Here is a 25,089-nt window from a genome sequence, read left to right on the forward strand (position 1 = left end):
CATATTGCCCCCAACATTCTGGGTACTCATTTTACCGACCTCGGAAGGATGGAAGGCTGAGTCAACCTTGAGCCCCTGGTCAGGATCGAACTTGTAACCTTCTGGTTACAGGGCAGCAGTTTTACCACTGCGCCACCAGGGGCTCACTGCGCCACCAGGGGCTCTTTCATGATATGTCATGAAATGCTGGTTTCTGATGGTTAAGCGGTGTTTAAAGGCACAGGAGCAGCCCAGCTTGTTTTTTCTAGTCAGTAGATACCCCTACACTCTCTACCCACACTGTGTTGTTCCACCACTCCCTTGCTTCAAAGGGCCTGTATTCTTCCATGCTGCCATGTCATACCCTCTGGCACAGTGTAAGCATAATGTATTTTCCCCAGGGAGAAGGTGGCAATCTGCACTTCCTGGATTGCCACATGCTGCTTCTGTCTATAGTGCATCAAACCACCTCACAAGCACCTCCCTGCAGCCCACACAATGAAACACTGCATGTTCTTGTCCTTAGAAAAGAGGAATTGGAGATTGGTCATGAACACATGTGCTCTCGCCTCTGTTTAGAGTGACACTACAGATCAGGGCTTAATCTGATTTGCATGCTACAACTCAGCCCTGGAGCACAGGGAGCAATAATAAAATATATCTGAGCATATGCAGAGTGAATTTCCCTCCCCATTGAGTATGGACAGTCAGCCTAGATCTGGAATTTGAGGGAGGGTCCTCCAGGCCAGAAAATGTGAAGCTCAGCACCTCCAATTTTAGAATTAAACAGTGTGCCAGTATTTCAATACCACGGGGAGTCTGAATTCTAACATATTAAAACATCCTTGATTTCAATTTTGAAAGGACATTCAAAACATCCATCAACCATTAGAAGTGCAACAATCTCCCTACTCTATTAGTATGGTTGTAAGTCTCCCCCCGCCCCCCGCCCAGGCTATTTGCTCTTAACAGGCAGAAAATCAACAGGTAACTTCCTCACAATTACTGCATCTCTGCTGGGGAAAGCTTTGCCAGCTGAATTTCTTCCCAATGCACACCTGTTAAAGCCTGCCCACTAGATTTTTCTGCCTCAAGCAGAACACCAAATGGCTTCCCTCCCTCTCTTTTCTCCTTTTTTGACTATTAAAATCAAAGCCCCAATTCCTGCCTTCTTCCAAATCCCTCTTCCTCCCTCCCTCCGTTTTCTATCAGGAAGGAAAAGTAGCATGGTGCCATTTCACTTTCCTTCCAGCCTTCACTAAAGGGGTTATCAAGAGTAACCACATTGCTGCTGAGAACTGGCCCACAGTGTGCCACTGAAAGCAGCCCACTACATGGTAAGGCCGGCACTTTTGGTGCAAACATCCCCCTCCTGATACCAAAGCCTTAAAATTGACCCCCTACTAAACTATATACACTTTCAGACACTTCACGCACAAGGCGAGTTCCAGGGGGCCCCCTCCTGCCTGGATGGACCCCAAGAGAGTTGCTCCAGCAGTGCCACCCCCAGATGAGGAACAGAGAGGTGGTCTCAGAGATCAGCTGAGGGTCCTGGGTCCTTGGCAGCTAGCCAGCAATGATGACCCCCTAATGCTAGCCTTGCTCAGATCATTATTTATTTTCAAAAGGGATGAATGGTTGAGGAGGAGGTTATTTTGAAATGTTTCTGTTCCACATACTGAACTATGCCTAATCTCCATATCTTCCGCTGAAACAGGCACTCCAACCTAATAGCCTTCCGCCTTTCCAGATCAAGGAACCCTTTATAACCACACAACTTGCAAATAAATAAATAAATAAATAAATAAATTGGGCCTTGTCTACACGCCCCTGAATGAAATGGTAGGGTTCTACCACTTCTTATTGCAGGTGGTGGGCCACATGAATGAATGTTCCCCTAAACAAAAAAGTATCTGGAAGCAGAAAAGTAGCAAAACAGAGAACAGGCTACATTTAGCACTTTCCTCCCCAATGGTTTTTACTTGCAGGGAGGTGTTTAGATAGGGGAACATTCAAAAATTGTACCCCACCCTGAATGCGGAATTGTACAGTCTGAAGCGGTATAGCGAATTCTACCACCTCAGGATTTTACCATCTCATTCTGCTATATGTGTAGACCTGGTAAATACTCGTATCGCACATTATTTTAACCTCTACTGTGTTTATCGTCACCTTAAGTGGCGCATCAGGGAAATGTCTGACTAACAAGCAGAAGTTTGCTGGTTCGAATTCCACTGGTATGGGAAACACCTATATCGGGCAGCAGTGATATAGGAAGATGCTGAAAGGCATCATCTCATACTGTGTGGGAGGAGGCAATGGTAAACCCCTCCTGTATTCTACCAAAGACAACCACAGCGCTCTGTGGTCGCCAGGAGTCAAAACTGGCTTGACGGTACACTTCACCTTTACCTACGTTTATCTAGAGCAGTCCTCTTTTTAGTCCTCTTTCCCAACTTCTCTCTGGGCCAAAACACAATCAGGTCTCCTGAAGGTTCCGCTTGTTTTACCATAAGGCAGATGGGAGGGAGATGCCTCCAAATTGGATTGAAGCACTAGTAGCAGGGAGGCGATGTTTAAGCCTTCCTCCCCACACCATCATCTCCCCGATTTAAATCTCACACATAGCAAAGCTGCTATTGTTATCACTTAGGGGAAATACAGGAACCTCCACATTGCCTGCATCCCAGTAGCAGGGCTAATAGCAGCTTTGGAGAGGGGCATTTAAATTAGGAAAGCAGTGCAAGGGGAAGAGTTGAACACCCTAGCACTGTGCTCTGATAAAAATAGGAGCTTCCTGTGGCTGCTTTACAGTTAAAACAAGATGTGTTGGGAGTCTGCGTCACGCATCATGTCTATTGTGGCCTTCTGTCTCTCCCTGTCCATCTTTCTCCTTCCCACTCCTTTTTAGGCAACCAATTAAAGAATTTTTGCTTGACTAATAATCTGCCTTTTAAGTGACTAAACAATTAATTACTCCATTAAATTTAAATAAACTGCATATCAACGGAACCTCAATTTAAGTGTCTTTTTGAGATGCTGAGCAAAGTGCAAGATAATTTAATAAAGCCTGCCACTTTTGTTTCTTCCTTTTAGAAGGAAAGGCTATATTTAATGTTTTTTCTTCTTAAAAGAACCCTATTGCAGCAACAACTCAAAACCAAAACTGCCTTTGAAACATACATGAATGCCTTTAGCTTGGCATCACCCAATAAAACCTGATACATGCACACACAAAAACCACACAGTGATTAATCAACTAAGCACACTGGCTGACATCCTGGCTTAATTACTCAGTGGAAGGTCTACTGAAATTAAGTAGTCCTTTAGAATAACTCCTGAGTAATACTACTGAGTAACTTAGTCTGGATGTCAGCCACTTTTCTGAGAGTAAATGTCAATAAATAACATAGACTTCAGAGTATTTTTATTTAAGGGGTTCTTTTGGCTGCTTTTCTTTTTCTTATTTTTTCCATATAAAAATATTTAAAAGATCCCAACCAGGGCAAGTTTTATAAGATTAAATATAACATATAATTATCCATGTATTAGAATAACATATTTTCAGGAATCCCCCGCTCTTCCTCCAAGGAGCCCAGAGCGGTGTACAACATCCTTGAGTTTCTCTTTCACAACAACCCTGTGAAGTAGGTTAGGCTGAGAGAGAAGTGACTGGCCCAGAGTCACCCAGCAAGTATCGTGGCTGACTGGGGATTTGAACTCGGGTCTCCCCAGTCCTAGTCCAGCACTCTAACCACTACACACACACACACACTCAAAACAACATACAATAAAGATAACAGAAATAATAACAACTAGCTGAACCAGCACACAGCATCTGTGCCGCTAGTCTCTCCTCGCCACTTCCCCCCCCCCTTCCACCCCAGTCCGTTCCCTGTCATTTTTGCCCGCTGGCCGCCTCCTCTGCCAGGGCCCGCCGCCTCCTCCTCACCCGCTGTCCGCCTCCTCTGCCGCTCTCCCCCCCTCCCAGCCCCCATGCCTGCCACAACAGCCCCAGTTGCTGCACCAGCCTCCGCCCGGCCATTTTCGGGAGAGCCACCCACCCAGCCGGGCTCCTCTCGGCAGAGCGGCTCAGCCTCCCGCTGCCTCCTCTCCTCTCACCACCCTCACTAGTCGCCCCCAGCCGCCGGGGTGGCACCCCCTCAGCCTCCTCCTCCGGACTTCTCCAACCCGCAACCGATGTTTCTCTCAGTCCCGAACTCTCGCTGCGTGTCGCGAGAGTTCCGCCACCAAATCCTGGGCACACGTGGTCCCAAGAGAATTAAACATATAGATAACTGAATAGCAAACAATAAGAAACAGCAGATTTAAATAGCACAGTGGTTAAATGAAGCCACCTAATGGCACTGCGGGGAAATTACTTGACTAGTAAGCCAGAGTTTGCTGGTTTGAATCCCCGCTGGTACCTATATTGGGCAGCAGCAATATAGGAAGATGCTGAAAGGCATCATCTCATATTGTGCAGGAGGAGGCAATGATAAACCCCTCCTGTATTCTACCAAAGATAACCACAGGGCCAAAGACAACCACAGGGACAACCACATTGCACAAATGGAGACTCCATTTGTGCAATGTTTGCACTTGTGCAACTGCATCTTATGCCAATGTAATCATCCAAAATACTGAAATGCTGTAACTCTTGATCCTGGGACCATGTTTTAACTTATTAGTTTTACAGCTGTGAATGAAAATGATTGATGTGATCATTTCAAATACTAAACCATATTTTGGATCCACCCCCCCTCAGTGTGTGGGAGCCCAGTGCAATTGCCCTTTCCGCCCAACGTTAAAAAAAGGCCCTGATTGTCCTGCGTAGCTCTAGTTGATTAATTATTAAATTGATTACAGGCTACAGCCCTACTCCACTCCCTGATCTCTCTCCAAAAGTTGATTGTGGTGGTGGCACAATTGCTGCACTCCGCCTTAAGTCAGGCTGTGACTCACCAATTGTACACTCCCTGCTGTTGCTGGACCAGCACACACCTCTCCCACCATGGCTCATTATAGTTAAAGCATTGCTAGTGTGTTATTTTTCCTTGCCAGATCCACCAGTTAGATTTCTGCCTCTCAAAAAGTAAAGTTATCTATCGGGTGGGCGGGGGATGGCACTACACATAAAGGGGTACTAGAAGCAAATGATCACTTGCTTTTTGGACACTTATACCAGCACTTCTGGTTTAGAATTAACAGCCAGCTCCATGTATGCTAAAGAATGGGATGGGAACAATGTGGTTGAGTCCTGTTAGTAGAATAGACCGTAGCACTTCAGTCCTCATTATTTGTGAAACATTCCCTGCAAGTATAAAACTAGCATAGCAAGTAAGAAAATGAGGTGAGATCCACCCCTACCCCACAATGTGCTAGTATTTTAGTTGCAGGGAACTGAGTGGTGGTTTTTTTCTACACAAAGAGAGCATTACGAAATGTGATTCCCCCACCTGCAGGATGAAGTGCTAGAGTCCACTCTACCACCTCATGTGCATCATCTTGTTCTTCTGCACATTGTGAGACAGGCCATCATGACAAACTGTGGAGAGTAAGAAATTCTCGTGCATGCACACCTTAAAAGAAAGCACAAAAATAGTTGTCTGTCAGGTCTCAGTCTGCCAAAGATTCATTGGGACTAGTGTTTTCCTTACCTCAGAATCATTTTCTGGTGCCATGTTCAGCCATGGAACATGTATACTTAAAAATAAAGAAAGTGCCTTTGAGCATATGTAGAGTGTATTCCCTATGCCACTGAGTACCCATAACTGCCCTCCAAATATCTCTCTACACAGGGCTACCAAGTCAAATGTAGACCTGAACCCCAGCAATCCTCCCTGATCCAAAAAGTCTCTCTATCTATCTGTCTATCTATCTCCTTGCACTGTATTTCCTATAACTGGGCACAAGTGTAAAAACAAATATTTTGGCTATTAGCTGGTGTCTGCAAAGTCCCACCCCCAGCCTGACCCAGTTTGCATTCCCTAGTGCCTCCCACATGCAATAAATAAAAAGCCAGAACCCTACTGGAGGAAACATGCAATCATTGAGTTGGGAAAAAAAGTCCCTTTCTTTCTTTCTTTCTTTCTTTCTTTCTTTCTGACAAAGAAGGGTACATCAAGCAAGATTACGATACTAACATTTCCACAGCCAGTGCTCAAGTTACTGGGGGCATAAGAGATTCTCCCCCTTACTTTTTCTGACAGCTCACTGAGCTTCTGTTCTTAGAAGGTTATGGCAAGATGGTTGCTAAAACTGGGGGGAGGAATCAGGGGTGGGACTTGTGGATTTCATTAAGGGCTGCCCTTACTTTCTCCACATAGTTCAAGTATTATCGTCCACAGCCTTCCTTGCCCATCTCTTTCCCCATTGCCTCCGATCAATCCTCCAAGCATCCTGGGAACCGAAGTCCTCATATCAACCCTGCTAACTGGACAAAGAGGCACCTTTACGAGCGGTGGCTCTCCTTCTATGTAACAGGGAGAGAGCAGCTGAAACGATTCAGCCACCATAGCGACTCTCCAGTGGCTGTCGCTGATGTCGGCCTTGTGTTTCCTTTTAGACTGTGAGCTCCTTTGGGATAGGGAGTCGTATGCTTATTTCTTTTGCTATGTAAATTGTGTTGAGAATTGGTTTTTCTTGAAACGTGGTATCTAAATATTCTGAAATAATAATCTTCTTTTCCTTCTCCATCAAGACCTGTTCTCACAACCACTTCAATACATGCTGACCTCCTGAAGAGCCTTCTTGGCTCCCAACTCATGGAGAGCCAACTGTGTGTACATCCACCGCCACGCGCAGGAATAAGCTTTTAACATGCACTGGAACACATCGTTTCCCTAGCACGACAGTCCCAAATCCCCCTGCACGCTGTCACTGACCGCCAACCACTATGAGGCTGTTCACACACGTGGCTGAAGAGCAGGCCAAGGCAGCCCAGCCCACTCTTGGCTGCGTGGGTGTGCCGCCAGAAGGTAAGCCCCGCCTGGCAGTAGTGTCAGGCGGTCAACCCACTTAGGAAGCCCACCGCTTAGTCAGGGTTAAGGGTGTGAGGGTGTCCTTAACCCAGGCTAAGTGCGAGGTGGCTCACAATGCACCCTGCACTCACGTGGTGCGTGATGGGAGTTCCGAGGGCTGAGGCAATGTATCCCAAACCCCAAAATGGCCGGAGTTCCGAGGGCTGAGGCAATGGCTCCCAAACCCCACATGGCCGGGGGCAGCTGGTGTCTGTGTGGGCGTGCGATCCACACACCCAGCACAGACCGAGGATCGTCTGCAGGGAAGGGAAGTCTAAGCAGCCTTCCCCGCTGCCCCGCCCGGTAGCCCTCTCAGTCAGTCATGAGCAGGGGGTCTGCAGGTTGCAGGCTGTGCATGGCAACCAGCTCACCATCCGCAGGCCTAAGACCTGGCCCAGGGAGACATCTTACACAACCACTACACACCCTGATGGTTATCATAGGAATACACCCTCAGACTATACACATGATCAAGGAATGGATTTTCAAATGAAAAAGACAATGTAAGTAAGGGTATAACCTGCAGCTATGAGGATCCTACAGCCATCTTAGGGAGACAGAGAGCTATGCCCTCTACTGCCTCTGCACACAGAGGTGCCTTACAAGTTTATCAGAGGCTCCTCAGCAATTATTGTCAGCTACCCCAAAGATCGCTTGTACTCATCCATGCATCAGCTCCCATGGGTAGCCGTTTTTTGCTTACAATGACTCTGGCGTCTTGGGCTGAGTGCCTCTGTAATGAGACACAGAGATTACTCCCCGGTCCCGTCACAGCCTCTGAGCATGTGCAGAGTCTCTCTCTCTCTCTCTCTCTCTCTCACACACACACACACACACCTCAGAAATAAATTAAAACAATGACCTAAGAGTAAATTGCCCCTGAGCACAAGCAGAGTGTCTTTCCTTTGTGAAAGGAAAGCTTCCTTGCCTGCCCATAGACCACTTGAGCATGGTGTTTGGTGCCCTGCAACTCAGTTTCAGGGTGTTTGCTTTGTGGGGAATTGTTCCCAAAAATGCTGCCCTTACTCAGAAGATACCTGGGGTAAGGTCATAAGCAGTCGTTCAGCTAAAAGAGAGGGGTTCTGCTCCAGGCTGCCTGCGTGACAACCGGGTCACCAAAACACACATTTGTAGTTCTGACAGATGCACCCTGCAAAATGTATTTCATTTTTCACCCCACCCTACTTCCGAAGAACGCAGAGGAGCACACCTGGCTCCCCCCACTATTTTGTCCTCACCACAAGCCAGTGAGACAGGTAAGGCCAAGAGCGAGGGGCCAGGCCAAAGGTCACCCAGTGATCATCACGGCTGAGTGGGGATCTGGACCTGGGCCTCCCAAGTCCTAGTCTGACACTCTAACAACTACACCATACTGGTAGCATGCCCTCCAACATGTCACCAATTAAAATGGGGCAGAATTGCAACACCCCTATTTTCGCCACATGAGTCATTGCCTGAGCTCTGCCATGATGACACATTGCTGAAGGCTCTACGGCGCTGTCTGCTCTGTGTTTATTCACTTACTCTGCCATAGCTTCTCCCCTACTAACTCACAAGCCAAAATGGCATTTGTTCTTTTGATTACGGATCTATTTAAAACAACCTCATTTCTCCTACAGTGGTGCCATGGTGGCTGGTCAGCCATTTCTTTGCTAGGGAGAAGATTACTGGTAATCACCCAGGATGCTTGTGTTAATGTTCAGTCCATGTCTCTTAATGGGAATGAATGGTTGGGAGATATACAGCCATGGCTCTGGAATGCCTAGACCAGGGCTGCTCAACTTCGGCCCACCTGCAGATGTTGGCCTACAATTCCCATCATCCCAGGCTATTGGCCACTGTTGCTGGGGATTATGGGAGTTGTAGTTCAAAAAATAGCTGGGGGGCCTAAGTTGAGCAGGCCTGGCCTAGAATGTGGGGAAGCCAGCAGGCCTGGATAAGGCCCACCCCACCCCAAGAGGAACAGCTGATATAGCATATAGAAAAAGTACAGTCTGCAGCTTCTGGGACACAGAAACACAGGGACTGGAGGAGACAAATTAGGCAGAGTCAAGACCTGAAGCCTCTTGGGGTATGAGATCTCTCTCTGGGAATCTGATGTGATCTGCACTGTCTTACAGAAGCACATGTTGTTCACCTCCACCTGATGCTCAGCATGTATATTTGTAAAGAAACCAAATATTACAAAGGCATCCTAATCCTCCAGGGATCTTTCCTCCAAAGGATGCCAAACCCAGGCAGTGCTACCTTTCGAAATTCTAACCACTTAGGAAAGTGGGGGACACATCACAATCTGTTGTCAACAGTTCAAAATATACCTGAGCAGCTCCAGAGTGTGAAGAAGTGGCAGGCTGTAAACCATATGGCGTTTTAGTCTTCATGCACATGCATATGCACCAGAGACAAGAAGCATTCATCCCTGCTTGAGAGCGGGGGGGGCGGAGCCGAACCCTGAACAATGACAATTTTAGCATCTCACATTAACCGACAATTCAAAAGGCAAAAATAGGGGCAGAGATTGACCTGGGACAGACACAGGGGGTGGGGGGGGAGTAGGGACTGTTCCTGGTAAAGCTCCACCTTAAGTGGCGCATCAGGGAAATGTTTGACTAACAAGCAGAAGTTTGCTGGTTCGAATTCCACTGGTATGGGAAACACCTATATCGAGCAGCAGTGATATGGGAAGATGCTGAAAGGCATCATCTCATACTGCGTGGGAGGAGGCAATGGTAAACCCCTCCTGTATTCTATCAAAGAAAACCACAGGGCTCTGTGGGTGCCAGGAGTCGAAATTGGCTTGACAACACACTTTACACCCTGGTAAAGAGAGGTGGCCGGCATGCCTGGCACTTCCATACCTCTGTCTGAAGGCTCAGTAAGCATGCATTTGCATTCACAAGAACTCTGTAGCCACAGAGCACACATGTGCTCTAATGCAACTTCCACCATCCCAAGTGATACAGAGGACAGATGCTAAGACATCCAGAATGGCTTGGATGGCATCTCTTTCTGCCTTTCCAGCCTCCAATCTAGCAAGTGGCCAAAAGGGAAATTACCAGTTGCAGGGGTGTAACAGGAGGAGAGAGGGCATGCCCTCAACTCCTGCCTGTGGGCTCCCCTGAGGCATCTGGTGGGCCACTGTGCGAAGCAGGATGCTGGACTAGATGGGCCTTGGGCCTGATCCAGCAGGGCTATTCTTGGGTTCTTAAAAGCATGACAATTCTTTCTGAGGGTTGCACTCAAGCTATGCAGACCGTAGCCTGAGCGCACAAATAATAGGCTATGCGGACCAGTGTGTGCCAGAAACAGAGAGTCCGTGCAGGGTTAAACGCTGCAGAGCAAAGAACTCCACTGGATTCAAGAAAGACTTGGAGGTTCTATGGCTCAGGACAATCAGCCTGAGAAGGGTATAAGAGACTGCACGACATACACCGTGCACCTTTTGATCATCTCCTGCTCAGCTCAGCACCACACAATGTGTAGGAGGCAGCAGGGGAGCAGGGCCTTGGTTGCACCTCCTGAGGGCTCTCTCGATATCTGCCGCAGCCCTCAAGGCATTGGCACCCTCCATCTTGCCCTGCTGTGAAACAACAGCCTTTGCTTCCTGACACATCCTCCCCAGCAGGGATCCAAAGCCGCCTGTGACAAATGATGGTGGTTCTCGCTCCCCGTAGTGTAATCATCCTGAAGCTGCAGCTGCTAGGACAAAACAGGATACCCAGCGCACACACTGGAGGAGGGAGAACATGGCGGGTATGAAGCAGAGGGGCAGGGCAGGCCGTTGGGGGGGCACAGCACAACTATGTGATATTGCCTCTTCTTCTTCTTCACTCAGGCCCTCTTGCTTCCTTCCCTCTGCCACACCAGCGAGCAGCAGTCTGGTTGGGTTCTGCATCCAAGCTGATGCTCTTAGCTTTCTGTTGTTATTATTATAACCCTGGTGATGCCAGCAGGGTGTTTCTGAGTCACGCTGTATAGTAACAAGCCAGCCGCAGAGTTCTAGGGAGCCTCTCTAAAGACAAGTCATTCCAACAAGACAGAATGCAATGCTGCTCTTTTAGTAAGGACACTCAAGGTGAGAACAAAGCACTTGGACAACCAAATTCAATCATATCAAATCTCAAATTTCTCTCTCTCTCTCTCTCTCTCTCTCTCTCTCTCTCTCTCAGAATGTTAGGACTGCTGTGTTGAATCCGACCATCCTCCTAGCCCAATGGTTTGTTTCCCAGTTACAACCAGCCAGATGCCTCTGGGAATCTCACACGCAGGACCTGAAGGTGAGAGCCCTCAAGCACCCAACATTTCGACATCCTCTGCCTCTTGCACATGGAGGTTTCATTAGCTTCATAACAACTGAAAGAGCGATGCTCCTCATTAATCCTCTCTTTCCCCCAAAGCCATCACCCCAAATCCTCTCTTTCCCCCAAATTAAAAGCCATCACCACATCTTGTGGCAGTGAATTCTTTACATTAAATGATTGTGTAAAGAAGGGTTACAAGATATGTTGGATTCCTATACTGGAGAAACAATCATATGTTTTTTCTAGAGGATGGGTAAGTTGGTCGGTCAGTCGGTAAGGATAGATAGATAGATAGATAGATAGGATAGCAAATGCAGAACAGATGGCCAATTGGCCTACTATGACAATCTCAACCTTGGCAGCGCTTGCTGGGATTTGACACACTCAGGCTGGATAAATCACATCATGCTAATTCACAGAATAAACTTGGCCCACATTCATGTTTATATTCCTCCATATCCAGTCTTCCAGTCCCTGCTTACAGATGCCTCTGTCCAAGTGACTGTCAGTCCCTGCCATCGTGAGGGTCCCTAGGTCTTAAACAGCCTCCCATCCCCACCCATCCAGGGCTGGCATACCCATGCCAAGAACTTCAGGGTGGCAGTTGGCATAAGCCATGTGGCTCTCGATTGAAGGATCTTTTGGGGCTGCGCCAATTGGGAACAGAAGGCGCAGAGGTGGAACTAGATAGCAAGTGGGAGGGACCATACCACAATGAGAGGAAAGGGGGACAACTGTGTGTAACAATTTATTCTGCTCCCCCCACCACCCACCCCGTCTTCCAGCAAACACACATATACATCACAAAGCACAGACACCAGAGCTGACAGACAGGTAGCGGGAAATGAAAGACCTGCTGTATATAGGGCAGAGCTAGACATAAAATCAAATGGCACCAACAGGCTGCCCATAAAAACTCCCAGTCTGGTAATATAATAAATTGGGTCTCTCCAATGGTTAAAAGGATGCTGTGCTTAAATCACTGCTATTAAAACCGAGTTTTAAAGAGCTTCACTTTGGCTGGATCACACACTACATTTATAGAGGACCGTGGCGTGGTTGCCCCCCAAGGCCCCTAACAGGCATGGATTTAAATTCAAAGAGCCAGGGGGGAGCACCTGTGTATAAGCCACAGAGGAGAACAAGGCTATGCCAACAGCAAGCCTGGGTGCTCAGGATTTAGAAGCAGAACAAGCTCATGAGCAGATACTGCGTCACTGTCACTGAGCACAGAAGGGGAGACAGAAGCACCAAATCAGAGTCCTGAGGTCTTAAGCCTGGGGTGGTGGGACCAAGGGCAGCCAACCAAGCATCCTCTCAGACGAGCAGTTTGCCCCCCGCTTTCTGTTTCAATCAGAAATCTAACATGTGGGACACGGCTCACCCATCCATAAATGCTCTCTGCTCCTTCTGTGCCTCTCCTCCATTTTTGTTCTGGTACCGCCACTGAAACCTGTATCAATTCAGAGTGCAGGCAGGGGTTCACCTGACAAAACACTCCTCTTTTTTAATTTAAAAAAAACCCTTTCCACATAGAAAATTAGCATGCCAGGGAGAAGACTAGGTGAGAACTTTTCTCCCGAATACCTAATTTTCTATGCAGAGGGCATTTGGGGATATGGAAGAGAGTGTTCCATGATGTGAGCTCTCACCTGCACAAGAAAGTGGTACGGCCCAGATGCAGGTCTGCCACTTCTGAGAACACTGTGCCCTGGTGTTTGTTTCATTTTTTGTCCAAAGCCAAACACTCCACCCCCAGGGCAAGGGGTGTCCAAGGAGCTGTAATTAAAGCTACAGGCTGCACAGTCAACTACCATTGCCCCAAGCCTGCTTTCTCTAGGGTCACCAACATTTTGCTCCTGTGCCTCCAGGATCTGGGGCTTGCATTTGAAGCTTCACGGCCTGAGCCAGGGAGCAAGTCACTTAGGGGTCAAACTAGACATGACTTGAAACATATCATCATCTAGTTTGGGGTTTGCTTTGTCTTACAATAACAGCCTCACAGGGAATCGATCCAAATCAGGACTGCAGCACAGAGAGTGTTTAATTCTGGGCCACTTTTCCTCTGAAAAACAACCCTCTGAAGCTGCTAGGGACCCTAGTAAAGTATGATATGACAGCAAATGGCACTTTTAGAGACTGATAGTTGCCTGGAGGGGAGATTCGCAGCAGGAAAATAGCCCCAAATTAAAAGGTTTTCCCACCCTGTGGTCCCAAACCAGATCAGGTCCCCACACAGCTGCAGTACTAAAATACAAACAACCCCCAAGAAGGGGTTGGCTTTAGGACTGCACACCTTGTTTGGCTTTAGGACTGCACATACTTGGGCTGCAGGGCCCTCTTCGGGCACAGAAAGGAATAGTCCTGTGCCGCATCAACTGTGCTGTGATTGGCAGGCAATATAATGCCTCTGGATTGGCCAGGCCAGGTAAACATCAAGAAACTGGGCTTCTGTTCTTATATGGTCAACAGAGAAGAATCCTCTTGCAACTAAACTTCAGCTTCCAGGAACCAAATGTTCAGAATATCACTGGCTGAAGCTTTTCCCTCCATCACTGCATTTCTATGCCAAAATTTAAAAAGCGGGAATGGAGGGTGGGGGGTGGATTTCTGCCTGCTGTGAGGAGGAGTCCTGCCAAGAAAAGAAGCTGGCAACCCAAGCTTCATCCCAAAGTCTGCTGAGACTGGAAGACTGCCTCCCAGATACCATGAAGGTATATCTTCAGGAGCAGAAAGAAGGACATGGCTTCACCAAGATACAGACCACCTAGTGTCTGCTGTAGTAGGCAGGTTTGCCACCATTATAACACTGTGCCCTAGTGCAATGCTAAGTTCTTCCTAAAAATTCATGGCAGCCATTCACTTATGTGTGAGACAAGAATGGGATGCAGTCGGCATCAGTGCAGAGAGGGGCTAATCCTGTTCCCTGCTGCTCCAGGTAACCCCAGGCATTAAGAACAAACTATGCTTCTGTCTGTACAGCCCCCTCCTGGATTCTGTTCCTTGATCATACTGAAGTGTGGCATAATGTTGGAAGTGGTTGGTTTCTATATATTATTTAGATGCTGCTGGTGGAACCTAGGCCTCTTATGCCTAATGGCCATGACAGTCCTCATTATTCTTCAAAAACAAATTCAGTCTTAGAAGTTGGAATAACAAACAAAATAACTCTTTGTATTGTATTTCTATAAAACAGTCTTAATGTTTGAGATTTGTGAAAAGTATACTCCTTGTTGGTCTTTGCTGCTTTTAAGCAGAAGCCCTTTCCCCCCTCAGGTTCTAAAATGGAAGGTAGACCGCTTGAAGTTTGCTTGGACACCCAATTCTGCCTTCACACAAAAACCTGGACCAACTCCATCTGTTATAGGCTGTCTATTTATTACAGGCAGAGCTCTTGAAATATGAACAGTCCATTTAAAATAATGAACAGCCAGCAGCCCTAGCTATAATGAGACAGCATCTGTTCTATCTGATGTCTGCTGGGATAATGGAGGGCCATGCACCACTGAGTTTGTAGGCCAGAGTGGCTCCACAGCTCCACAACTGTTGAAAATGAAGAGCCACGGGGATTTTTCCTGCAGATCAACCCTTGCCTGTTAATCAAGCTTAATGTGTCATTCAAAGGCATTAAAGACTGGAAAACTTTGCCTGATCTTGGAAGAAACACCTTCTGCTATGGCACTGGAAGATGAATATGCCAAACAATAAACTCCCTTCCCCAATAAGCCTTAGTGTGTCAGACCAATAATTTGTCAACCTAGTGTCTTGCCTCTGGCAGTGGCCGGTATCAGACTTGAGGTACATAATATAGTATACACTCCTTCAGTTCATTTCTACTCCTTCAATTCTATGGAATTCTATTTCTTAAGAGTAGGAGGATGTACATCTAGCCTATTTCTGAACTGATTAACACAATCAGTGTTTAACTCATGGTGAAGTCACAATGAATTGATTGTTTTCCCAGGGGATTTTGATCTAGTGGCAGGCCTCATGAATGTTTTGATATGGGTTGGGCGGGCTTATCCTCCTGGCTCAACCCGTTCATGTTGATTTCCCTTATTTTAAACAAAATAAGTATCTAGATTGGCATAGTGTTAATAGCTCCTGATACTTTTGTCTTCCATGATTTTGCCTAGCTCATGTTCTAATCCTGTTGTAGAGTGGACCTATACCACATCCTGATTCATTCACTTCCAAAGCTCAGTGGGAGTGCTGTCTTTAAAAAAATCCTTGTTTGTTTTTAAACTGTGTGTGTGTGCATATGTGTGTGTTCATGTCATCTGAAGGGCAGAATAAGATCTCGTAAGTTATTAAACCTGAGGTCCCCATCCTCTCTTTTCCTCTTACACTTGGAAGTGTATTATCTTGGGAGAGTTCACACTCCTTCTCTCACTCTGTAAGGTTGCCCTGGGCTCGTAGAAACATCAAGGACAAAGGAGAGAAAGTTCCTACCATGAGGAGGTACACCTCACTCAGGAGACCCAAGACTGATCAGTTTGATTTCATTACCTGTCATTATAGCATATCTATTGCCACTTGTTCTCCAGCATGGGGACCAGTTCGGACAATGCTGTCTGACCAGCCCAGCACCTCCCATGTGATTAGGGATGTGAGAGCATCAAGAGCACATACATCCTGCTACCCACTCCCAGCACACCAAAGCACTGCCACCTATTTGCATTGAGAAGTGGTTCATCCAAGCTACCTCTCCACATTCAATATAAATGGCTACTTTAAAGGAGTATTTAAATCAGGTCTGGGGGGTGGTTCGGATGAAACACACACAATTAGGCAATGGTGCAACAGCACAGCAGGAGGAAGGCAGGATATGTGTGTCTATGTCCTTGAATCCCATGGGAAGTATCATACCAATCAGCCCTAGGATCTTAGTACTGGGAGGTGAGCTGATGCCTATAGGCCTGCACTTCCCTAACCAAGTGGATCTAATTTCTCCTGCAAAGAAGTCACAGCTGTGTGGAATCTACTCTACCTGTTGACTTCTGGGAAACTGGGACCATGGCCCAATGAGTATACAGACCAGAGTGGTTCCACAGCTGTGGTAGGGGAATTTCCACATCAAAATGAAGCTGAGAGGGCGATGCAAAAGAGAGAGGTGGACTCAAGAGGAACTATGAGCAGTGCTGGTGATAAATGTAGAAGGATGTTTTCTCTGAAGGTGTGTGATGGCAAAAGGAAGAATCTGGGGTATCTCGCAAATATGGGGCAGAGAGGTGAACAGAGGGTCAGAGACTCTCTGGACATTTGGACCAAAATTATACAGTATAGTACATTCTTATGATAAAAATCATTTTTTATATTGCTGACCATTGCTAGGAGATTCTCCCCCCCTCGCACACATACCATTTCAATAATGGAGTCCAATGATTATACCAATACAATGCAAAAGTAAACTGAATCCCCATCCTGTCCTTCATCTTTAATTAAAGTGGGGAGGGATCTTCCAACTTGCAAATTCTTGAACCTCCTGTTCAATTATTCAGACTACCCAGTACCCCAGAGCTAAATTGGAAGGTAGGCAGGCCCAATATGTATACTGGGAGGACTGCCAAATTTGCTATTGCAAATCTAAGTTGGTATTTTGATTTCTCGGCCTATTACTGGTTTGAGCTGAAATATCAAAACTGGCATTTTTGTCCTCCCTCTGAGTTAGAAAAACTTTTTTTATCCGCAGTTCCTATTTTTTCCTCCAATGACTAGAGTCCCTACCAGTCTTGTTCATCAAAGAAGATCTCCCCCTACTCCTAATACATTTAGCCTGTTAGTGATAAACTGCTGACAAGCCACAACATTCTTGAATTGAGCTAAGCCTTAGTAGCCAATGGCAAACCACCAGATGGGCAATCAATATCATTCTATGAGCTGAGTCCCCTAACACCCTGCCCCCCACTCCCCTTCTTTGTACCTCCCTCACCCTTGCCTGATAGACAACAGATGCCTGTAGAGCATGTAGGAAGCCAAAAGTGCAAAAGAAAAATTGGATGGATGGATGGATGGTCAGACAGAATATAAATCTAAGGATGGGTGGAACTACAGGTGAGTATGTGATTTAAGAGATAAATGGCAAGGAAGGGTTAAAATACTGAATCATACAGAGAGAATAAGGGATAGGAGGCTGCCTTTATCTGCTTTGACATATAAGTGATGGTGAAAGGATAGGTGGGTTGGTGTGGGCTAAAAACACCCCGCTACACAGAAAGAGAACAGGATGGGGGGAGAAAGAGGCCCAATAAGGTCTAATCCCTTTACATTAAGGTCCAATTCAATATGAAATTGTTTGGAAAGCTGACAAAACCATCCATATAAAACCAGTTCATCAGAATTGGTGTGTGTGGGGGGGGTGATACTGCAATGGCATGAAGTTGTCAAAAGGACAAGGTCTGCAAAAAGAAAGAGAACGAAAGATTGTATAATAAGGGAGGCACGTAGCTAGTTATTTGTCCCAGTTCTGGTGTCCTAATAGTATGACTTAATCAAGTTAGTGAAGGAAGGAAGGATGAATGAACAAACGAATGAACGAACGAACGAACAGATAATCGTCTCCCCTCCCCAGTTCCTTACCAGTCGGTCCCTGGCTCATCAACCACCAGTAACACTTTGCTGCGCCCCGAGGAGCCTCCGGAGCCGGCGACCCCGCCAACCTGCTCGCTGAAGCTGGCCGCCGCCGCCGCCGTCGTCTGCTTCACAGCATTGGAGAGGGACGAGAAAAACCCTCCGGCGCCGCCGCCGCCGCCTCCGCCACCGCCGCCAGCCCCGGGGCTGGGGGCAGCAGGAGGCCTTTCAGCGGGAGAGACGCTGCCGGGTGACGGGGAGGTGGCGCTGGGAGGCGGCGGCGGCGGCGGCTGCGGGCGCTGAAGATCCGTCATGTAGCCATTGGGCAGGTTGGCCATGAAGTTGCTGTCGGAGAGTCGCCTGCGCAGGTAATTCATCTTGGCTCCAAGGGGCGGTGAGCCTGAGGGCGGGGGTCCTACCGATGGAGACTCCTATGCCGGGGTGTCACTGGAGGGAATGTGGCGTGCCCCTAGGGCGAGCCTCTCTGGGGAAGAGGTCTTCCGGCTGGGATGCCCCCCACACCCCCAGGGGGCTTCCTGTGGCTGATCGGCGGAGGGAAGGAAGTCTCTTCTAGAAAGGTGTGCCCTGCAAGAAGCTTCTGCCCAAGAGAGGAGCAGCTGAGCCGAGCAGCCAACCTTGCAGACAGAGATCTTTCAAGGGGAATCGCCTAACGGGACCCTCTCCCCCAAGCAGAGAGAGATGCTTCTACCACGGATCCTCTCCAAGAAAAGGGATTTGAGGGGGGAAGGGGGTGGATTTGTAGTAGAAGGAATCTCTCTAGAAGAGGAAAGGATCCTATAAAGGTGTCGTTCTCCCCCACCCTCTCTCTTTCCCCCCTCTCTCCCTCGGTCTCTGGCAGATTCTCCTCCTGGGGGTTCCTATCTCCTACAGGGAGAAACTTCGGGGAAAGGTGTCCTAGTTGTGCCCCTGCTCCCGGGAGGGGGAATCTCTATAGGAGAAAAAGCAGCCGGGCACGGCTCCTCCCAAGTCTCGAAGCCTTCTGCGATCACCAGCAACCAGCCCTGCCCGGTTAATCTGTTCTTCCCTGGTTGGACTCTCCTAATTCCTTTCCTTCACCCCTCTCCTACTGCAGTGGTTGGTCCCCTCCCTCTGCAAAGCCAGTGCAGGGCTGCACCATCAGGCAATGAAACAGGGGAGGCGCGCAGCATCCATCTCTTCAGACCCCCTCCCTGTCAGGTGTGAATGGTACAGTCTGGTACCCAGCAGCAGAGATGCGGAGATGAGACAGAAGGATGCTGATGATGCTCATGATGCTGTACTGTCCCTCGGAACTAATTCTGGTGGTGCCATTGCCCATAATGCTGATATTGATGTCATGGAGATGATGATGTCATGAACTAATTGAGTAGATGGAAAGAAAGTCCAGAGATGGTTTGTATTTCATAGGAAACCCCAGGTCACGTTGCACTGTAGCATATATGAATGGCTCACAAATGAGAGACCGTGTGCCCCCTAGGAAGGGGCAGACAGTCTCCAGGAAAGACATGAGCTTCACTTTCATCCTTTCCAGTTTACATCTGCAATAGCTCAGTGGAGAGTGTACCAAAAACCCAGGGTTTTTAGACAAAAGAGAATTTGGGGTCTGCTTCACGCATGCCATTTTAGCTTCAGATTCATATAGAGCTGTGTAGCAGGGAATGATGATGCATTATTCACAGCAGTTGTGTAGGGAGGAAATATGTGTGCTGTGCCTGTGTAAATAATTTATTATTTATTTATTTGGCACAGTCAGTATACAAGTTGTTTTACAGAGCAACATAATCCAAAACGGAAAGGTCCCTTCTCCACAGTGCTTACAGTCTAAGCTTGCAAGTAAGCTTGAAGATTGTGCAGGTGTCTGTTTTACTTCAGGCACACCTAGTAGGGAGCTGTGATTGACAGCAACTTTGAAGAATGTGTGCAAGTGGCAAAATAGACAACACAGTCTCTCTTCATACAAGAGGGCGCATTTTCCTCACAAAGAGACAAAATAAACACATTAGATAATAAAATGTCCGTGTGTAGGTAAAATGATCATATGAAGCAGCCTCAGAGAAAAGGTATAATAGGGGAATGAATGGCAGGTCAAAAGAGAATAAGAAATTGTTATTTACTTTTACAGAGAAAGGGAGGGAAAGGGAAGTTGCCATATGGGACCATAGCTCAATGGCAGAGCATTGACTCTGCATGTAGAAGGTCCCAGGTTCAATCCCGGGCATCTCCAGGTAGGACTGGGAAAGACTCCTGCCTAAAACCTTGGAGAAACTGTCAATAGAGAGCACCTTCTTCTGCATGATCCCTACTGCACATTAAGGTCATCTGAGGAGATCCGTCACCAGTTCCCACCGGTGCATCTGGTGGCAACTCTGTAGCTGCTCCTGGGCTGTGGAAATCTGTAATTTGAATTCATTATTGGTCTTCAGGAGAGTCCTCAAGACCTATCTGTTTGGCCTGGCCTTCCAGGGTTTTCTAATTGCTGTAAATGTTTTTAAACTGCTGTAACCTGGTTTTCCAGGGTTTTTTAACTGTGTTGAATGTTTTAACTGTTAATTGTTTTATGGTCTTTTATAGTCTCTGTTTTTAACTGTTAATTGATTTGTAATAGTTGTGTTTTAATGTAAACCACTTTGAGCAATTTTTGGAAGGGCAGTATAGCAATCAAATAAATGTATATATAGATAAATCAGTCCATGTACACAACACTGATCTAGATGCACCAGTAGAGTATAACTTGATATAAGGCAGGTTTCTATGTTCCTAAGATAGGCTGCATGAAAGCTAGATTGTAAGTGAACACCAAGGGCATAGCTATAATTGAGTGGATGGGTTCAAAGAACCTGGGACCCAAAGCTCCTGAGGGCCCCCAGTGCCACCCCTTCCTATTTTCTTCATTATCTTCCACACTCGGAGAGGCTGCCTGGGAGAGGGGTGGACATGGGCTCCCTCTCCCCTAGCTATGCCCTTGGTGAGTACAATGTATTTTTGCAACTTACATGGTATGGAAGTTATAATATAATATCCTGGATACTTATAATACTTATAATATCTATGGATATTTATAATACCCATGTTTATTTACAGAGTGAATCTGTAAATGCTTTGTCTTTCCTTTTAAACTAAAGATTTTTCATTCTAGAATGTCCTTTTTTATTCTTTTAAAAAGGAAATTTCCTTAATTACATGAACCAATTTGGGGGGTGGGGGGACAGTAACATTAAACTTAACTGTGGTTATTGGCATTTATACTTCACTTTAAGGTATTCAAAGCACTTCATCTATATAATCTCAGTGATGTTTACATCAATTCCTGTAAGGCTGGCCATGTTTAATACTGTTATTTCTGTTCTATTAATAATTTGTCCAACGGTTCACAAAATGTACTAGGCCTGTAATGTAGACCATTGTTGTTGACTCCATAATGTTGACTCCATATCACAAGAGTGCAAAGCAAGTGAATATGGCAAAGATCTCAGAAGCATTGCACAGCAGATTGTTAGAGGAAGTGAGCCAAGCCAGAGACTAGAAAGCAAATGAAATAATGGCAGCTACACACACACACACACACACGTGTGTGTGTGTGTGTGTGTGTGTGTGTGTGTGTGTGTGTGTGAGTGCCGCTTCACATGTGAACACACAGTAACGTGTCAATGCCAACAAACCCATGAAAACACACAACAGCACTTCATAAACACAGACAGATGCACTCATGTGATCTTTATTTTGGTCAATGACCAGCAAAACAATAATACAATAGTAAAACTATTGTATTATTGTAGTAAAGCCCCTGCTAACTTGGCAGAGGCATCTTTTACCGTGGTGATTCTCTTTATTTAGCAGGGGGAGAGGAACTGGCCCTATCCCCAGCACAGTACCTTCAGAGACTGTTACAGGTGTCTGTCTTATGTTTCTTTTAGATTGTGAGCCCTTTGGGGACAGGGATCCATCTTATTTATTATTTATCTGTGTGAACCGCCCTGAGCCATTTTTGGAAGGGCGCTATAGAAATTGAATTTATTATTCTCTTGTTTACACAGTCAGACAGGTGTTATTGACTGGTTTGTTTTATCCAGACATCGAGTCCTTCCCAAGGACCTGGGATGCCAGAATTTTATTGTCAATGTTGTTGCTGTTGTTATAGATATCGTCGCAGAATATAGGCTGTTCCCAGTAAAGCTGCTTTTTGTAATTGGCTGATGGTGATTTCTGTGGCCCCTATGGTGTTGAGGTGCTCTTCAAGGTCTTTTGGAACTGCACCCAGGGCGCCAACTACCACTAGGATGATTTTGGTCTTCTTCAGCCACAGCCTTTCAATTTCAATTTGTAGATCTTTGTATTTTGTGATTTTTTCCTATTTCTTTTTCTTCTATTCTGCGATCCCCTGGTATTGCTATGTCGATTATTTTAACTTGTTTTTCTTTCTTCTCGACTACAGTTATATCTGGTGTATTGTGTGGCAGATGTTTGTCTGTTTGTAGTTGGAAGTCCCATAATATTTTTACATCTTCATTTTCTTCAACTTTTTCAATTTGATGGTCCCACCAATTTTTGGCTACAGGTAGCTTGTATTTTTTGCAGATGTTCCAGTGTATCATCCCTGCTACCTTGTCATGCCTTTGTTTGTAGTCAGTCTGTGCGATCTCTTTACAACAGCTGATTAGGTGGCCCACTGTTTCATCTGCTTCTTTACAAAGGCGGCACTTGCTGTTTGTTGTTGATTTTTCGACTTTTGCTCTTATTGCATTTGTTCTTAGTGCCTGTTCTTGTGCGACCAGTATTAAACCCTCTGTTTCTTTCTGCAAGTTGCCATTCTTAAGCCATTGCCAGGTCTTGGTGATGTCTGATTTTCCACTTATATTGTGCAAATATTGACCATGCAGGGGCTTATTTCTCCATTTTTCTGCTCGGTTCTTGACTTGTTCTTTCTTGTAGGCCTGCTTTTTTTCATTGGTGTTGAATAGTTTCTCGTTATTGACCATTTGAAGTGCATCTTCTTCACTGTCCCTTATATATTCTTCAAGGCCTCTTTTCTCCTCCTCTACTGTTGGATGGACTTGCATCATTCCTCTTCCACCTGAGCCGCGAGGGAGGTATAGCCTATCTACATCACTGTGGGGGTGCAGAGCATGATTGATGGTAATTATTTTCCTGGTCTTACGATCTAGCGTCTCTAGCTCTGCCTGGGTCCAGTCTATTATTCCTGCAGTGTATCTGATAACAGGTATAGCCCAGGTGTTTATGGCTTGTATGGTGTTCCCGCCATTGAGTTTGGACTTGAGGATTTTTCTAACTCTCCTGATGTATTCACTTTCAATTTTTCTTTTAACTTCAGTGTGTGCAATATTATCAGCCTGGAGAATGCCCAGGTATTTGTAAGGTTCTTTCTCTTCCAGGTTCTTGATCTTGCTTCCATTGGGCAGTTCTGTTCCTTCTGTTTTTGTTATTTTTCCTCTGTTCATTATTAATGCAGCACACTTATCTAGTCCAAACTCCATTGCTATATCGCTACTAAATATACGGACGGTGTTTAGCAGTGATTCAATTTCTGACTGGGACTTTCCATACATCTTCAGATCATCCATGTACAGCAGATGGTTTATTTGACTTGATGTTTTAGATGTTTGGTATCCGAGGCCTGTTTTCTTTAGTATTTGTGATAGTGGGGTCATGGTGATTACAAACAACAGAGGGGATAGTGAGTCCCCTTGGAAAATGCCTCTTCTAATGCTAACCTGTCCAAGTGTCTCGCCATTGATTGTTAACTGTGTACTCCACATGCTCATTGCTTTTTTTATAAATATCTGAATGTTTTTGCTGTCACCAGTTGTTTCTAAACATTTTAGTATCCATGTGTGAGGCAATGAATCGAAGGCTTTCTTGTAGTCAATCCATGCAACACTTAGATTGTTTTTTCTTCTCTTGTAATTTTCTTAAATCATTTTGTCAATCAGGAGCTGGTCTTTTGTGCCTCTGGTGTTTGGGCAATTTCCTTTCTGTTCAACTGGAAGCTGTTTGTTAGTTAATAAGTGTTGCATGACTTCATCTGCTATTATTCCAGTTAATAATTTGAACATGGTTGGCAGGCAGCTTATCGGTCTATAATTACTTGGAACTGCACCTTTTGCTGGGTCTTTCATGATGAGATGAGTTTTCCCAGTTGTTAGCCATTGTTCAATATCACCTCCTTGCAACATGTGATTGAACTGTTTTGATAATTGTTTATGAAGGCTTGTTAGGTGTTTAAGCCAAAAGCAGTTGATCGTCGCCTGGCGCAGTCCAATTTTTAATTTTCTTTGCTCTTTCACTTATTAATTCTGGTGTTATTATTAGATCTTGCATTTGTTGGTTACATTTTTCAACCTCTTTCATCCAGCCTGCTTTTTTATTGTAATCTATTGGATTGTCCCATAATTTCCCCCAGAATTGCACTGTTTCTTCTTTATTTGGTGTTTCTACGTTTCTTGCAGTTTCTCCTTCTATGCTTTGGTAGAAACGTCTCTGATTCGACTGGAATTGGCGATTCTGCCTGTGTTGTGTAATTCTGGCTTCATATCTGCTAATCTTCTTTGACACGGCTGTTATTTGCTGCTTTATTATTTCCAGGACTTCTCTAATTTTTCTTGAATCTAGGTGGTATTTTTGGATCAGATACTGTTTGGTGTTTTCATTCTTCAGCTTCTTGTCTTTCATATCTTTCAATTTACTAGCATCTGATCTGAGCCTGGAGATTTTATTTTCTAATCTAATCTTCCATTTAGGTGATGTACTGCTTTCTTTTTTGACAGGTCCACTGATCTTATATCCGAGCTCTTGTGTTGTTATTGTTGCTGCACTGTACATTAGTTGGTTTGTTTCTTGCAAATTCTTGGTTGTTATTTCTGCAAGTGCAGCATTGACATCTTTTAATGCCTGAGCGAGTTGTTTTTTGACAACTGTTTTTAGAGCTGGAAGTCGAACCCTGGTGGTTGTTTGGTTCATGTGCTCAGTTATTTTTTGCTTTAGTTCTTGTTGCTTTTCTGTTAAATGGCATTCGGGTTTTTGAGGTGAAGGCAAAGGGGAGGTTGCCTGGTTTTGATTTTGAAACAGTTCAGCAACAGTGGCATCCTCTATTTCCAACATCTCCTCCACCTGCACCTGAGCAACTTCTTCAGTTGGTGGTAATTATTCTTCCATATCTTGAGTCTGTGTTGCTCTTTGCAGTTCTTCCAGCTCAACTCCTG

General features: G+C 45.8%; 1 protein-coding gene across 3 annotated transcripts in view; it reads right to left on the reverse strand.

The window, feature by feature from the left end:
- SYN1 (synapsin I) overlaps nt 1–18,950 on the reverse strand; it is a 119,812-nt gene extending 100,862 nt beyond the window's left edge. For 2 of the 3 annotated variants that reach the window (XM_053289103.1, XM_053289100.1), the window contains exon 1: nt 17,882–18,950. In XM_053289103.1, coding sequence (XP_053145078.1) covers nt 17,882–18,249 — 368 coding nt within the window. In that variant the 5' untranslated portion in view covers nt 18,250–18,950. The remainder of the gene's footprint in view (nt 1–17,881) is intronic. The other variant, XM_053289101.1, reaches the window with a different exon arrangement.
- Between the last annotated feature and the right edge of the window lie 6,139 nt (nt 18,951–25,089).

The sequence above is a fragment of the Hemicordylus capensis genome, chromosome 2, assembly GCF_027244095.1.
Source record: "Hemicordylus capensis ecotype Gifberg chromosome 2, rHemCap1.1.pri, whole genome shotgun sequence".
Classification (NCBI taxonomy): Eukaryota; Metazoa; Chordata; class Lepidosauria; order Squamata; family Cordylidae; genus Hemicordylus; species Hemicordylus capensis.